Source organism: Alexandromys fortis, unplaced genomic scaffold (genome assembly GCF_014885135.2).
Source record: "Alexandromys fortis isolate MF-2015 unplaced genomic scaffold, M_Fortis_MF-2015_v1.1 scaffold_305, whole genome shotgun sequence".
NCBI classification, from domain to species: Eukaryota; Metazoa; Chordata; class Mammalia; order Rodentia; family Cricetidae; genus Alexandromys; species Alexandromys fortis.
Genome location: NW_026068203.1, coordinates 141509 through 157865, shown reverse-complemented (window position 1 = coordinate 157865; position 16357 = coordinate 141509). Strand labels below are relative to the sequence as shown.

The 16357-nt window shown below is 38.1% G+C and overlaps 1 protein-coding gene across 9 annotated transcripts in view; it reads left to right on the top strand.

Moving 5' to 3' along the window:
* The first annotated feature begins 5865 nt into the window (after positions 1-5865).
* Fmr1 (fragile X messenger ribonucleoprotein 1) overlaps positions 5866-16357 on the top strand; it is a 40537-nt gene continuing 30045 nt past the window's right edge. For 5 of the 9 annotated variants that reach the window (XM_050129997.1, XM_050129994.1, XM_050129993.1 and 2 more), the window contains exons 1-2: positions 5866-6138; positions 15062-15114. In XM_050129997.1, the coding sequence (XP_049985954.1) occupies positions 6088-6138; positions 15062-15114 (104 nt within the window). In that variant the 5' untranslated portion in view covers positions 5866-6087. Of the gene's footprint in view, positions 6139-15061; positions 15115-16357 lie in introns of those variants that run through there. The other 4 variants (XM_050129998.1, XM_050129992.1, XM_050129990.1 and 1 more) reach the window with 3 other exon arrangements.

Sequence of the window (16357 nt, the reverse complement as noted above, 5' to 3'; positions counted from 1 at the left end):
ATTCAGAGGAAATGGTGGTGATCTCTTCTATTTCTTAAAACTAATTCTGAACAATCCCCTAATAATTCTTAATGTGTTCTCCTCTGGTGGTATTCTCAATTTCCTTGTCCCTATTTTGATTTTTCCTATCTCTAAAACTCTGTTACTGCTTCCAAATGAGACACAGCTGCACTGTCTCTGTCTTCAAGGTGCGCCACTGACAAATATATTACCATTTAATGTTTTTTTATAGCACACATTACCTTGTTTGGAAAAAACTAAGGTCTGCTCCTGTTGAACCGGAACTCATTATGAAGCCTAGGATGTTCTTGAACATCTGATCCTCCTGCTTGTACCTCCATGTTGAGCTGGGTTTTGAGGTATGGATCATAAACCCTGATTGTGTGTAGTGTTGGGGATCAAATCCTGGGTTTTGTGCATAGTAACAAGAGTTCCATTAACTGTGGTACAACACTATTATTATATTAATTGTTAATAAATAATTTATTTGGGAAAAATCAATTGAAAAACAACAGCAACAACAAGGAAACAATACAGTTCCCATTTACCCCAACCTGATTTCCACCAATGCTAATTTTTTACCTTAGCATGCTACGATTTTTAGCAACTAAGAAACTCAAAGGAGTTGTAGAAAGGAGTCAAAGGTTAAAAGTGCATACTTCTTTTGCAAAGGAACTGAGCTCAGTCCTTACCATCCGTGTTGAAGACTCAACATCTTGTAACTCCAGCTCTAGGAAGATCTGATGCCATTGGCCTCTGTGGGCACCTGCACTCATGCACATAGCCATACAAAGACATACATGTGTATGTTTCTAAAACACCATATAAAATTGAGCTAATAAAATGTTAAAACATTTCTGTGTACATCTTATTAAAATAGATTCATAGATGGCAAAACCTATGAAAACATACATTATTAAAAAAAGGAAAGGGAGCAATGGGAATTCTTACCTATTAACTCTTTTAAAGCCAATTTGAAAGAGCTTTCAGCAACTGGCTCAAATTCAAGATTGTTTTGCCGTATGAATGAGTAACCAAATGTCTTCTTATCTACCCAGATGAGGAGAAAGCTTCTGTCCCAATCCCCCTCTCAAAAAAAAATAACTTTACAATAAAGTACATAAAAGGGTGAAACTAAACAGACAGTAAAACTGTTAGTAGTTAATGGTTATGTGCAGTATAATAAACATAACATGGAAAAATTTCGTCAATGTAACTAATTTGTATGATAATATCATGGTGGATAATTTATAGGTTTGTCAAAAGCCATAGAACTGTGCAACACATACAGTGAGCATCAATGTAAATTATAGATTTTCATTAATGATTGTATCAGTTATAATGAATGCTCTCATGCTACTGGAATATATTAAGAATAAAACGAATTATACAAGGGCATGGAGTGAGAAGATTAGAACTCTGAACAATCTGCTCAATTTTCTGTAAATCTAAAGCATTGCATTCATTATATATTTTTTTGGATATCTGTTTCAAAGGAGGGGTCAAGCAAGGTGACATGTTCAGAAAAAATGACATGCAAGAAGTCAGACTTTAACAGTGTTTTGAGGACACATAAGATTTCCACATTTGGGGCTAGAGAGATGCCTCAGTGGTTAAGAGCACTGCCTGTTCTTCCAAAGGTCCTGAGTTCAGTTCCTGGCTACCGCATGGGTGGCTCACAACCATCTGTAATGAGGTCTGGTGCCCTCTTCTGGCCTGCAGACATACACACAGACAGAATATTGTATACACAATAAATAAATAAATATTTTTTTAAAAAGATTTCCAGATTTGAAAAAAAAAAAAACAGAAGACATTTCAACTGGGATTGAGAAATGAAAAAGGCGTAGGGGACTCAAGTTACAAACCCATGAAATATAAATGAAATCAATGCAGAGAAAACAGACACTTATTTAATGGAAGATAGGGGCCAAAGTGGGGAGGTGATGGAGGAAGGTCATTGGCCCATTTTATAGGTTAGAACATAGGTGGGTGGAGTAAACAGAACAGAATGCTGGGAGGAAGAGGAAGTGAGCTCAGACTCGATAGCTCTGCTCTCTGGAGCAGACGAGATGAAGCTCCGAGCCAGGATGGACGTAGGCTAGAATCTTCCCGGTAAGTGCACCTTGGGGTGCTACACACATTATTAGAAATGGGCTAGTCCAGGTGCTAGAGTTAGCCGAGTATAGGCTAGATATAATGGGCCAAGCACTGTTTAAAAGAATACAATTTGTGTGTTGTTATTTCGGGGTATAAGCTAGCCAGGCGGCCAGGAACCGGGCTGTGGGAAGAGGCCCACAGCCCTTACTTCATGGAGGGGCAAAAGTTCTGAAATATAGGTATGGGAGCAATTTTAATTCATGCTGAGTCTTTATTATGTATTCATTCATTCGCTTACTCATTCATTCAATAAATATTTAAAGACCATCTACTATGTTCCAGACATTGGTGACACAAGCAGGGTTTTTTTTTTTTCTTGTTAAGTTTACATTCTAGAGAAAAAAAAAAAGACTAATAACTTTTCTGGTATTTTCAAGACACCAGAAAACATGTCATAGCTAGGCAGTGAAATTTAGCATGTAAGACGGAAGGGATAAAAGGTATCAGATTATGTAGAATACTTGGATAAATAATAACTTTAGATTTTACCAAAGAAATTTTATGTGGGACCCATTGGTGTATATTGAATGGCAGAGTGACAGATATGACACATAAGCAGGAGTATTGTTTCGTCTGGTAAATTAACAAAAAGAAGATAATAAAGGTTCCAGGAAACCAGGTGAAAGAATGAAACTTGGAGAATGTGCATTTAGTAAGAAATAGATTCTCAACTCTGGAAGAATTTGGTATGTGAATGGGTCTGAGAGAAATCTGAGTCAAATGACACAGTTTGCACAACTCAGGTCATTAAGACCAGAGAGGAAAGAGAAGGATCATAATTAGGGCTAAACTGTCTTGCAAGGGGGAATTTCAAAATCAAGGCATCAGAGTGAGACTGATTGAGACAACACGTCAAGAAGAAAAAAATCCTAGCGAGAGCTCTAGGGTATAACTCAACCTCAGAAATAAAAAAGAAAAAATAAGACAAAGCCATAACATATCCAAGTAGTGAGGAAATACCAAACATTTCATCTCCCTAAAGTACAAGGGCGAGGAAGACATGTTTCTGCCTAGATAGTAGTAACAGTCCAGTGAATAAATGTAAATAAATAATTCTAGTGCCTTATATTTGGCAGTAAAATAGTAAGCATTTTATTTAGTAAATAGCAAACATTCAGTACCTGATGCATAAGCAGTGCAAGAAAGGAAACAGGAAGTATGTGCAGAAGTCTGTAAGAACACATACACAAAGTTCTTTCCAAGGGGTGTGAGGAGAATCACAAGAGTTTTCATGACCCTGGAAATGGTGGCACATACCTTTACTCCCAGCACTAGGGTGGCAAGGTCAAACAGATTACTGTGAATTTGAGGCCAGCCAAGGTTAATTAGTGAGACCCTGTCTCAAAAGAAAAATTTTAAATAAAATTTTAATGCTAACTGTGGGAAACAGGTTTACAGTCTAGTAGCATCTCTGTAAATGCACAAGTTATACACGAATGGTATCTATTATGTGGCAGGCTTGGTGATGCATGACTTTTATTCCAGCACTCTAGAAGTAGAGAAAGAAGGATAGGGAATCCAATAACAGCCCCTACTACATACTGCGTTCTGGCGAGCCTGCCCTACAAGACAATCTGTCCTTAAAAACACTATCTTAAACTATTAACGATATATCAAACATTACAATTGGTTTCTAGAGGAATGAGAGAGGTGAACAAGAAGAATGAATACAAATAACACACAATAATATGAAGAAAAGAGGGACCATGTAAGAACCAATGCTGAGAATTGAATGAAAAGTTCACTCAGATATTTGCATTTGAAGTGAAATAACTAAACACTCAGGCTCTATGTGGAAACTTTAAGGGCAAAGAGAAGTATGTACAATAGCATGAAGTCATGAAACTGTGTCATGAGACAGTGACATTTGTGAAGTATGACATGTTTGAAAGCCCTTGGCAAATTGCAGATGTTACACATGGAAGATTTCACTACACTGGAGTTAAAGTTAATGTTATGCTTCCACCTAGCCTATGGTGAGATTTGTTTCCAGCCCTACTGGATTCTTAATAGACTGTGGCTACTCCAAAGACTCCAGTTCAATGGATCATTTGTATACTGTGGCCTCAAGGAATATGGCCCTTGATCCACTGCCTTAAAGCTGGAGTTCCAACAGCATTAATATTGTTCTGGCTAAGGCAGGCTGGGAACTGGAAGCCCAATGTGCTTTTCATTCTAAGGCTAGTACCTCACCCTTCTTCCTCTTAGTCTTACAAATAAGTCTTCCCTGTCACATTCCAGCTGAAACTATCCTGCTTCTGTGGTTACCTCTCCCACACCACAGACAGGTTCATATCCAACTACAAAAAGGTACATCCACACGTTTTAGATCCCATTGTAGCTGCAATTCCACATTTAAATTTTTACTTTGTGTGTGTGATGTGTGTGCATTCTTGTGTTTGAGTATAGCCACACACATATACCACAGCACAAGTGCAGAGGTCAGAGAGTAACCTCCAGTGTCAGTCCTTGCCTTCTAATAGGGTCTCTCTTTTTGTTGGTCGTAGCTGTGGATTTCTGGGGACTCAACTCTGAATGAGTGCTTAGATTATATACAGTTAGAATGTATACAGGCACTGCTAAGGCCAGATTTATATGGATTCTAAGGTTTCAAAAATTAAGAATTTTGTGCTTGCAGGACAAATGCTTTAATCACTGGAGCCATTTTTCCAGCCCCACATTTAGATGAGCAAAATTAAATTTTTGTCATCTAGTCCTGTAGATTCCAATTTCAACGATGACTTTTTTTTTTTTTTTTTTTTTTTGCCTCATCGTGACTCAAGTAGCACTTAACACAGTGCTTGGCACATGATAGACGTTCAATGAACTTCACAGTTGGATGCACGCCTTCTAGATTAAGGGAACATGGGTCAGGCTGGATACAAGCCCAGTATAGAGGCCAGAAGAAAAAGCTTAGACTTGGTTCTACCTGGAAAGGGCACAGAGACATACTTAGACAGGTGACATAATTGTCTTACTGACGCTCACCCTCTGGTACCGAGTACTCATAGAAGAGATAGAAGCAAACTAAGGAAATTAGCAAGTGTTTAACACATTTTTTCCTCTCTCTCTCCTTTATTTCAAATGCCAAGAATGAAAATAAAGTGTGTGGGCCAGCAGTGTCTGAACTGCTGAACACTTCCTGAAATCCTGATACACCCCCACTGCCCCTCAAAAACTACAGGATGTATAGCAGTTAACTTTGCCTTCCAGTTGTGTGGGCCTCAGAAGTCAGCGTCAATGTAGTTCCCATTGTTCTAGATCAAAGTGTGCTGAGATTGAGTTGATCACTTTTCTTCACCGCCCCTCCTGCTCCGACCTCCAGCTCAATCAGGTCAATGCTACCACGTAGAAAAATCTACCCAAAGCCCGTCCCGTCCTCCTGGGCCCGGTTTTCGACACCTGGAGGCTTTATCCCAAGGCCTCGCTTCATCAACTACAGAAAGGGTCTCTAGTCCCAGCCAGGTGACCAGAGACAGCGCGACCTGTCACCACCCTTTGCGCTTTCCCGCCTTTCAGCAACGGAGCCCGCCACCACAAGGTCCGCCCTGTTACCCAGGGCAGGTTCCCAAGAGGGCGCTTGCGCATGCTCGCCCCCCCCGGGGGGGTGAGGGCGGAGCCGAGGGGGCCGAGCCCACTGGGGGCGGGGCGTCTCGGGCCACGTGACATCGCTTGACTGTTTACACGAGGCGCGGGCAGCGCCTTGGCCTCAGTCAGGCGCTAGGCAGCGTTTCGGTTTCACTTCCGGTGAGGGGCCGCGCCTGAGAGGGCGGGCAGTGAAGCCAACGGACGGCGAGCGCGGGCGGTGGCAGTGACGGCGGCGCCGCTGCCGGGGGGCGTGCGGGAACGCGGCGGCGGCGGCTGGGCCTCGAGCGCCTGCAGCCCACCTCTCGGAGGCGGGCTCCCGGCGCGAGGACGGACGAGAAGATGGAGGAGCTGGTGGTGGAAGTGCGGGGCTCCAATGGCGCTTTCTACAAGGTAACCGGCTACCGGACAGGCCCGGTCCTCGGCCTCCTTTCCTCCCTTGTGTCCCGGGCGGCGGCGGCAGGCCCCGCGGGCGCGGCGGGTGCGGTGGACTGGGGGTGGAGGGAAGCAGCGGACTCGGGGCCTGTAGCCATCCTCCGGCTCCGACTCCCGGCGCCCCAGGCCCCGACGCCCGGTGGAAGGCGAAGGAGCGCGGGGAGTTGAGAGCTATTGGGTGACCGAGCTCGGTCAGCGAAGCGGGAACAGGCGATCCGGCCCTGGGGCCGGTGCCGCGTGGGGTGGCAGCGGTTTAGTCCTGCTTTCCCAAATGATCCTCACAGAGGGCTCCGGGCCTGACACGCGGGGAGCCAGGCGGGAGCCGGGAGCCTCGCCTGGACAGCTGCTGGAATCTGGCTCCTGCTCTTCGCTCTGCGCTCCAGACTTTGGAGAGCTCCCCTGTTCAGGGCGAGGGGTGTGGAGCTAGGAAGAAGGGGTAGTCAGCTGGGAGTCACAATGGCAACTGATTTTTACTGGCCTTGCTTTGTGAATTCCGAGGGAGGTTTTTAGACCTAAAAGTTTCTGTAAGACCGTGACATCTGAGAGAGCCATTAACGACGCCGGCCTCCTAGCCTCTTTCTTACTGGGAAAAATTCAGGGATGCCCATGGGTCCGCTTTTGGAAATATTCACAAGTCTGCTTACTTAAAATTTTTCTCTGTGTTTAAGTTCTCAAGGACTCGAATGTGTGCGACAGAACTTAAGGAAATTAACTGGGACTATACGATTGCTAGTGAATTTTACCAAGACTGTTTGGAATATTTGTTCTGTGCTCAAAGCAAAAGGCATGTATTCGCTTTGACTTTTGCCGTGTTGCACTGGACCATATTGTTGAGGTTTGATGCAGGCGTTCATGGAATTGAATTACTGAGAGTTTTTATACCATTGAATATCAGGTAACATCGTATAGGAACCTTAAAATATTTTTGTGTAGCTGTGGTGTGATTGTTGATACTGCATAATGTAGTTCTAGCAATATTATAAATTCTCCTTTCTTGAATGTTTATAACCTCTGTAAGGCCCCGCCTCGCTAGATATTTTAGTAATGGGAGGCGCACATGGAAGGGAGCATGGAAAATAGCTTTTACCATTATCCAACATTTTTAAGTTTATTGTGGAATAACTTGGACATTTCAAATGGGACATACTTGAGTAGACTCAGGTAAATGACTTTAATAAATTATGCTTTTACCAAGTTTATGAAGACATTTAGAGAAAGATAACTTTCATGAATGAGGAAGACTTGTAAAATACTAATTTATAGTAAAAAAAATCCTTTTGTTGTATTTGTAGAAGGAGACATAAATAACACAGCATTTATGTTATTAATTTTACCGGTGTATTTATTTTCAATTTGCTGTAATAAATTTTTTTTCCAGTTAGTTTTGGTTAGTTTGCATTCCATTTCTAGATTCTAGAGTGACAGTTTTTCTTGCTAGAGTTGGGGCACTGAGCCACAGATGAGCAAGGGATAATAGTTAAGTAGTATTTTTGTTCATCTCTAATACCAGCTTAGATTTGAGTCCACTGTTAGTGGCTTTTAATGAAGTTGGCTTGCCATCGAAGACAAGTAGCCCATCCTACTCTTGAAGGATTTATTGGCTCCAGTAATTTTGTTTGCAAACTGACTAATATTTTTAAGTACTCTGTTTTTGCTATTAATTCCCTTGCTGTTTTCTTGGCTTTGTTTTTCAGTGACATCTTAATTTGAAGGTGAACAATGGATTATGGATTATCCTTTTATTCCTTGAGGCAAAATGTAATACTTTGAAAAATGTATGTTGAGGAATTGCTATTGTGTTTAAGTTTATTTTTAAAAAAGCATTTCAACTGGTCTGTATTAAGGGAAGGATATTATTGTCTGTACAAAATAGGTTTAAATGTTACATCACTTAAAATATTGGCTGTGAGCAGAAAAAGTAAAGTGGAAGCATGCTAAGCTGCTTTCTAGTGAAATAGATGACAGAGAAATAACAATCATTAAAAACTGAGGACTTCGTTCATTAAATTGAGAGAAATAAAAATTTAAAGCCAAACAAGTCAGATTCAGTATAATTGAATTCAGTTTTGATTTGCTTACCAGTACTACGGTATTCTGAAAGATAGTTGCATATTAAGTTTGCAGAATAACTTTGTAGAACATGCTAGAAAGGATTTGATTCTTTCTCTAAAAGATTCTAAATCCACAAAATATGCTTCTCACATGCTAAGGGCCAACAAGCTCTTTTTTTTTTTTTCGGTGTTTAAACTTTTATTAGATTTATTTGGGACTGTGTGAGGTGGTATGTGCCTGTGTCCATCCCATGTCACACTTGTGTAGGTCAGAGGACAACTTACAGAGATTGGCTGTCTCTCTTGATCATATGGCTACTGGGGATGGAACTCAGGTCTGCAAACCTTTACCTGCTGAGCTCTCTCAGGACCAGCCCTCCCCCGCCCCCCTGGTGTTTATTTTTAAAGTTGAAAGTTAGATTTAGTAATCATTAGAACTTCTACTTTTAAGCTGTGGTATTTCTTTAACCTAGTAAAAGTTGGTCACATTTACCAGTTTTTGAGCCCTTCAGGCATGTTATTTAAAATATGAAGACACTTTGATTTCTATCTCTCATGATCTTTACAATCTTTAAATCAGCAATGTTGCAATACATTGCAATATATCTTTTTTCTAGGAGCATCTGCCCCTATGTAGCTTTTTTTTGTTTATTACAGTTTTGTTGTTTTGAGAATGATAAATTAACTTCACTTTAGATGTAGAATGGGTACCATTCAGATGGGAAACTACTCTCTATACAAATATTTCTAAGTTTTATATTCTAGTATGAAAATTAACAAATCATGTTGGAGACATATGATACAAAACTTTTTAAAAATAATTTAACTTTATTTTATGGTCGTTGGTGTGAAGGTGTCAGATCCCCTGGAACAAGAGTATAGACAGTTCGGAGCAACCATGTGGGTCCTGGGAAATGAACCTGGGTCCTCTGCAAGAGCAACCAGTGCTCTTACCCTTGCTGAGTTTTATCTTTCCAGCCCAATACAAAAGTTTTTAATTTCAAATTATAATGGCTAATATCTAATTTATTATCTGTAATTATATAAATTCACAAATATATTATCATATTATACTTAAATATCTTAGTTTTAAGCTTAGCATCTGAGAAAAGACTACCATTAACAGAGTATTGTTGCCATAGGTAGTACTTTACTATGTGCAGTACAGTCAAGACCTTTTTAATGTCAGGCATGGTGGCACACATCTGTAATCCCAGCACTTAGTATGCAGAGGCTGGTGGATCTCTTAAGTTCCATGCCAGGCAGGAATACATAGTGAAACCATGTCTTTTTTTTTTTTTTAAAGGATTTTTTAAAAGTCATTAGGGCCCAGCATGTGATTTTAGCTACATTGATAGAAATCAGTGCATTATCACAAGTTAACTTTCACAAGCTTTAGAAATTTATAAACCTGCATGAAGTGCAAATATTCTCGCATTCATAGTTTTCTCTGACAGCCAGAAAACTTTGAGTATTGATGTTACTTTGAATGTTGAAAAAATGAATGATGTAAATTGCCACATTTTATCTTCCCAAATCTACATACTCTTTGTAAGATTTAATGTCTTTGTGGATGCAACACAACACCTTGGAAATGTGCATTTTTCAACTCCTACTCCCATTCTGAAAATCTCAAAATGTTAATTATGTGCAAAATCCAACAGTGAATCCAATTTGGGAGTTCAGAGTCTGGCCCACTCTGGGAGATGATTGCTATCATGGTTATGGTCATAGTTACCAGGTATGGAGTGCTAAGCACTGCTTTGCCTCCATTACTTGTCCCACTGTTTTCATTTTCATAAGGATGTAGATGTATAGGGAGATGAAATAATTACTAATGCTGTCAGGGTGCTGAAAGCTTAGGATCTGGGATTTGAAATCAGACTTTTGACATGAAACGATGAGATTTAGCTTGAAAAAAAAATGATTCTGTTTCCTGCCCACTTTTCATTTTTATCTTTGCTCATATTTGTTATTACGACATTGCTTAAGCATCCCCTAACTATAGTTTTTCTACAGTGAATTTTAACTGTGAACACAAAGATGTCATAAATCTCAACTTTATGTATCAGTTTTCTTTTTTATTAACCCTTCTAGTTTAAAAATATTCTGTAATTTTTTCTATAAATTCTTATTAAGGAAAGATGAAGTTACAAATCTTTGACCCTGCTGTGACATTTCCTTTTTTTACTTACTCATGGAGCTCACTAAACCTGAAAAACTGTGTAACTTAATATAAACAGTATATAAATATCAGGAAAACAAGTCAGTGGATACTGTTTTCTTTGTTCTTATGTTGTCTTTGGTCAGGGTGAATTAAATTTTTCTTAGAATTTGTGGAAGAACTGTTGCTAAGTTTTATTGTTCATTCCTTTACATTGCTAGTACCTACATGTGAAGCGGGGGGAATAAAAACTCAATGCATTTATGAAACCTTGGGTTTGAATTGTACATTTTAAATGCCCCTGTACTATTTCCTAGGAAGGTTATTTTAAACTGCTGTTAAGCTTTCTCTGCATTACACATTCTGTTACATTGTCTTTACTGATAATGTAACATTTAAGTGGAAGAGGGTTGGCTACATTGAAACTTATAAAATGACCTCTGGTGACCAGTTCTTTCCTGTTTAAGATACTGTGTTATCTTTTACTTTATTTTATATGTATGGGTGTTTTGGTAGGTGCTGGGAATTGAACCAGGATTCTCTGGAAGAGCAGCCAGTGCTCTTCATGGAGCCATTTTTCTAACCCCTAGTATGACTTTTTCACACATCTTGAAACTTTAGATGTGTAAGGGTGTCAGGGGAATAAAGTTTACCCAAATAGGGCTGAGCTTTCTGTCTTTCATGCAAAAATTTAATAAAGCAGTATTTGAACTAGATAGTTCTGGCTATGATGTTGTAAACTTTCCCCTTTTCTCTGGTAAACAACCTTCGTGTGTTTTATTACTTTTTCCAAACCCTAAAGTCTTTTGTCACTTTTTTCTTTTTCCTAGAGTCAAAGTAGCCTTTTAATATTTAGTAACTTTGCGGAAAGATCCCTTTCTTTTTCTGTATTATTTTTAAGCCACTATTTGACCTTTAAGACTTTCATTTATTTTTCCAAATAGCAGTCTGTAGATCCTGTCATGATTATGAGTGGTTAATTCTCATCTCTCCTTAGGGAAAAACATTAGCACTATTGAGTGACTGACATCCTGTGGAGAACCTCAGTCTTTAGTCATGCCCTTAAGAACTTCTGGTTTGATAGCCCCATTAAAGCCTTTGTTTTAAAGTATGGGGGAGAATTTAACATTCTGAAATACAAAGGCATTTATGGTTCAATATCTTTTATGAAAATTACATATGTGAATAATTACATTACAAATTTAAAAAGCTGGTTTGGGTCCTTTAAAAATGAGGTTCCCTGATCTTGGCAGCTGTTATATGATAGAGCCAACTAAGATTTTGAGCCTGTATTTAATTCACAACAAAATTCAACCTCTTAAGTTCTCTGATTTGAGTAATAGCCCTACCTGTCAGATGCAGTGAAACACTTCAGGCATTCATCCCATATGCCTTTGAGTATATCGCAGAAATCCTATCATCCTGTAGTCTTTACAAACACCAACATAGCATGATAGTATAGAATCTCAGCAAAATGGAGTTTTCCAAGTGGTTTCTGGCTTTCTAGAGGAACCTAGTAAATGAATTAAGAGAGAGGCAGATATAAAAAGCATTGTTGGAAGAATTATGATGAAAACACATAGGGATATGCCGAACCTGTGGAGGGAAGGTTTGCTAAAAGACCTTAGAACTGGCAGGATATATTTTTTGTCCTTATTGTGAGTGAGTGTGTGTGCAGGCCAGAATCCATTGATGAAATTCCTTTATTCTGCCTAGTAATGCAGCAATCAGAAGGTATTACATCCCTTCTATATGCAAACAGTGGCCAAAAATGACTGATTTTGAAACAATCATGCAAATATCTATACATAGATAAGTCTCATTAACTCAGAGGCACTGGCCCTGTGGGGATGTGATGATTACTCAAACGATTTCTGACACTTCACCCAGAATTAAATTCAAGGACTGTGAAAACATTTTTTTTCCATATTTTCCTTTCTCTCTTTTTCAGTTATACCATTTACAGCTCTCCTTTGAGAGAACACTTCATTTTTTAGGAAATAGGCAAAGGTACTGAATGCATATGATTAAACTGAATAATAACTTAGGCAAGTAGGGAGAAAAGAAAATACAGCCATATAGTCATAAGACTGACTTTTAAAGAGTGCTTTTATGGTTGATTTGAAAACTTTTAACACTTGTAAATGTTTTAAATAAGTAGGATTTGCTACAATAGCCACTGTGCTATCCCTAGCTCTTAAACACTCAAAATGTGATAGGTGAATGGATTACTGAATTTAATTGTAATTAATTTTAATGTAGATTGCATCTGGTTATCACAGACTGCATAGGTTTAGGCAAAGACTGCTTTGCAAAGGACAGTTCTTCACCCAGCAGTACCAAAGTCCAGTTTGCTGACTAAAGAATTTAACATTTTCAGTATATAATGCACTGTAAAGACCTAGTGTTGTTGTGCTGTTGCCAAGGCATGTAAACATCACACAACTTTCAACAAGGGTGAGGAAGCAATTAAATTTTCTTAGTAAATGAAGGGCAAAGGAAGTCTTGGTTTTAGTTGGGAGTCTAGTAATCTCCCCCAGAAATAATAATATTAACTTGATATTAGCTATTGTGTGAGGACAAAGAATACATGGGCATATAATGGCTATCCTTTCCCTTCTCCAAAGTTTTATTCTGTAGTGAAAAACATCAAGAACTTGAGTGAACAATTCTCACAACTTTTAATTCAAAATCAGTCACCTTTGTTGTTAAATATTAGCATACTGGAAGCATGCTTGCTTATGAAATAGTGTACATTCTAAAGTATGTTGAGTGGTATTGAACTATAGTTGTTAAAATGTGCTATAGAAATTTTAATAAATAAATCTGGGAAATAAGCGAGATCAGATAGGTGGGAAGAAAATTTGGGTTTCTTATCATTTAAACCTGTAACTCTGTCTGTGTGTGTGTGTGTGTGTGTGTGTGTGTGTGTGTTGCTTGCTTCCTGCAGCTTTTTGGCCTCATTCCACATTCCTGTAATTTCCAACTGTCTGGAGTCTCCATTGTATCTTTGGCTTCACATTATCGTTCAGGGGTTCCTTATAGGGATTTTATCCCTGGTACACATATTGCTTGCTTGGCCTCTAGTATTTCTTTTGCGATTTGGCTTGAAATTTCCATAATCTTTATTATACCTTTAAAAGCAGGTGAATCACTAAGGTGTGCTGCCAAGGCCATATTGGTGAAATGAACCCTAGGGAAATAACTTTCTCTGTTACTCAGTGTCAGCAGGGTTCTTTGGTGCTGCTGTCTTCTCAAAGGAACATTTATTGCTTGATTTGTAGCTATCCATCCCACTCCCATACAAATACATCATGGTTTAAATCCTGTTCTTTCTTATAGTGGTATATTATTTGTATTTTGATAAACAAATCTTGCCTGAAGACCAGAGGCAAAGATAAAGCCAATAGAGGTCAGGCAATGGTGACACACACCTTTAATCCCAGGATTTGGGAGACAGAATCAGAAAGATCTCTGTGAGTTCAAGGCTACTTTGGGCTGTACAAGATCAATGCAGAAACAAATCCAGGTGGTGGTGGCTCACACCTTTAATCTCAGTCCTAGGTAGTCATTGGCAGCACTAGAAGAAATATAAACTGGGAGGAGAGAGAGGCTTACTTTACAATCACCCAGCCTTGGTAGAGGTGAGCCCTCTCTAATGACTTGACTGCTTTGCTTTTCTGGTTTTTAGGTTGAACCCCAATATCTGACTCTGGGTTTTTATTATTCGTACTACACTTCTTTCATTGTCACAGCTTTCTTATTGATGACTTATTCCAGTCTCAAGATGCTTTTTATTGTCTACACTTTTATTCTTGCTTCTTCATCCTCCACTGACCTTTTTAATTTTTCCTTATACTTTAAGAGTCAGTAGATTCCTCACCTTTCCAGTATCTCTCCCTTACCAAAGTAATATAGCACTGCCAACAAACAGATCTTTTACTCAGGCTGTGAGAGGAACATATTAGGCACCAGTTCACTTAATAGACATTCATTGAGTTCATTCTAAGTATTTCCAAGATAATAGTGCATAAACTAAATTTAACTTAGTTATACTTTCTTACTTGAAACCTAAAAAGCAAATAGAAAATAAGTACAAAGTGGAAAAGAACAATACAGTACTCATGGAGAAGTTACAGCTTATCTTTACTGCTAGGCATGTGGTTCTAGAGTAAGCTTCTTAACTTTTAAAAATGTAGCCTAAAGTGCACCTTACTCAACAGTGAATTGTATTGTCCAATGTAACTATCTCTTTGAGTTTCTAAAGTCTAAGGCAATTTTTCTAATTTAATGTTGTAACTGTCTGTGTATTACTAAATCCTAATATGTAGTACCTGGCAAAATAAATATGGTGAATAAGTGAACATCAGAAACTGATTTTTCAAAGATTCATTTTATTCCATATTTTATTTTGTTTTTTGTTGTTTTTTTTGTTTTTGTTTTTCAAGACAGGGTTTCTCTGTGTAGCTCTGACTCTCCTGAAACTTGCTCTGTAGACAAGACTGACTTCGAACTCAGAACTCAGAGATCCACCTGCCTCTGTCTCCTAGGTGCTGGGATTAAAGGCATGCAACACCACAAACTGGGACTCATTTTATTCTTAAATATCTCTAAAATTTACCTTAAAAGTTAGCTTATAAGTTAATTTATTGTATTTTACTTCCAGGCATTTGTAAAAGATGTTCATGAAGATTCAATAACAGTTGCTTTTGAAAACAAGTAAGTTTCTCACTCTATAATCTTAATGTTGAAGACAGAATGCTTTATACCCATTCCTTTTTTTTTTCTTCTCGTTTTCTTAAAAATGAAGTCTGGTTAGAGTGTCTTTCCTATTACCAAACAAGAAGTTCTGAAAGAGCTCAGTATTAAATCAATAAAAGGCTCTCTCCTGCTAATGTATGTCTTCAGAGTTCCTTAATGTATAATCTTGATCCTTTATGTTCATTTGATTATGAAAAAAGGCACATTCTTCTCTACTGGCAGCTGAGAGTTTAAATAGGAGGAATATTTGTAATTTTATTAAAAATTGAAAATATAGGATGTTTGCAAGAAAAAATGGTTGTAGTTTTATAGTATTTTTTTAATTATACAGTTTGTTTTACCAGGAAAAATTATGTTTCTACTTTAGGTTATTTTTATTTTTCATAAATTTGAATCATTAATTGTAACAGGTAATCTTTACTGCTTTCTGTTTCTAGATCATAAAACAATACTTAAAGATCTAGGTATATGGGCTGTGTGTAAAAGTCAATAGTATAGATATTTTATTGGGGAAAAATCTATTAACTAAACTTGAGTACTAATAAAGGCCTTTTTTTTTTTTAGTAGTAGTAGCCACTTAAGACACTGAAGTCATAAATTTGGTGCTCATACTAGGATTTTGCTAACTGTGGATAGTGACATAGAATTTTTTTGGAACCACGGCAATTAAGTACATCCAAATCAGGCTAAAATAATCTTAAAAATCTGTAGATAATAAAGTAGTATAGTGATTGTTTAGAATTTATTAGGGGGTGAAAGGGAGGCTAAAGTATAGAAGACTTTCTTTGTAGTGATAAAAATGTTTCTACAATTCACTAACAATAACTGTATATACATGAAAATATACTAAACCCTATTGAATTGTACATTTAAATTGGTGAATTGTGTGGTTTATAAATTATATCTCAGTAAATCTCCCAAAATGCAGTCTGTGGCACAGAGACACAAATGCCTTGATTTTAAAATATTATGAGTAGATCTGCAATTCACTGTCTAGAAAAATCTGAAATTAGACTGTAAACACAGTACTTTTAGCTAGGAACAGGGCAAAGTAGTAGCCTTTGATGCTTGATGTACATTTAGAAGGACATAGATGATTGAGAATAATCAACCAAGTTCCATGCTCTAAACTAATGATGTTAGTCTACATTACAAGTTTAAATAATAGAATACCTTTCTCTAAATGCCTAAAGACAAAAGT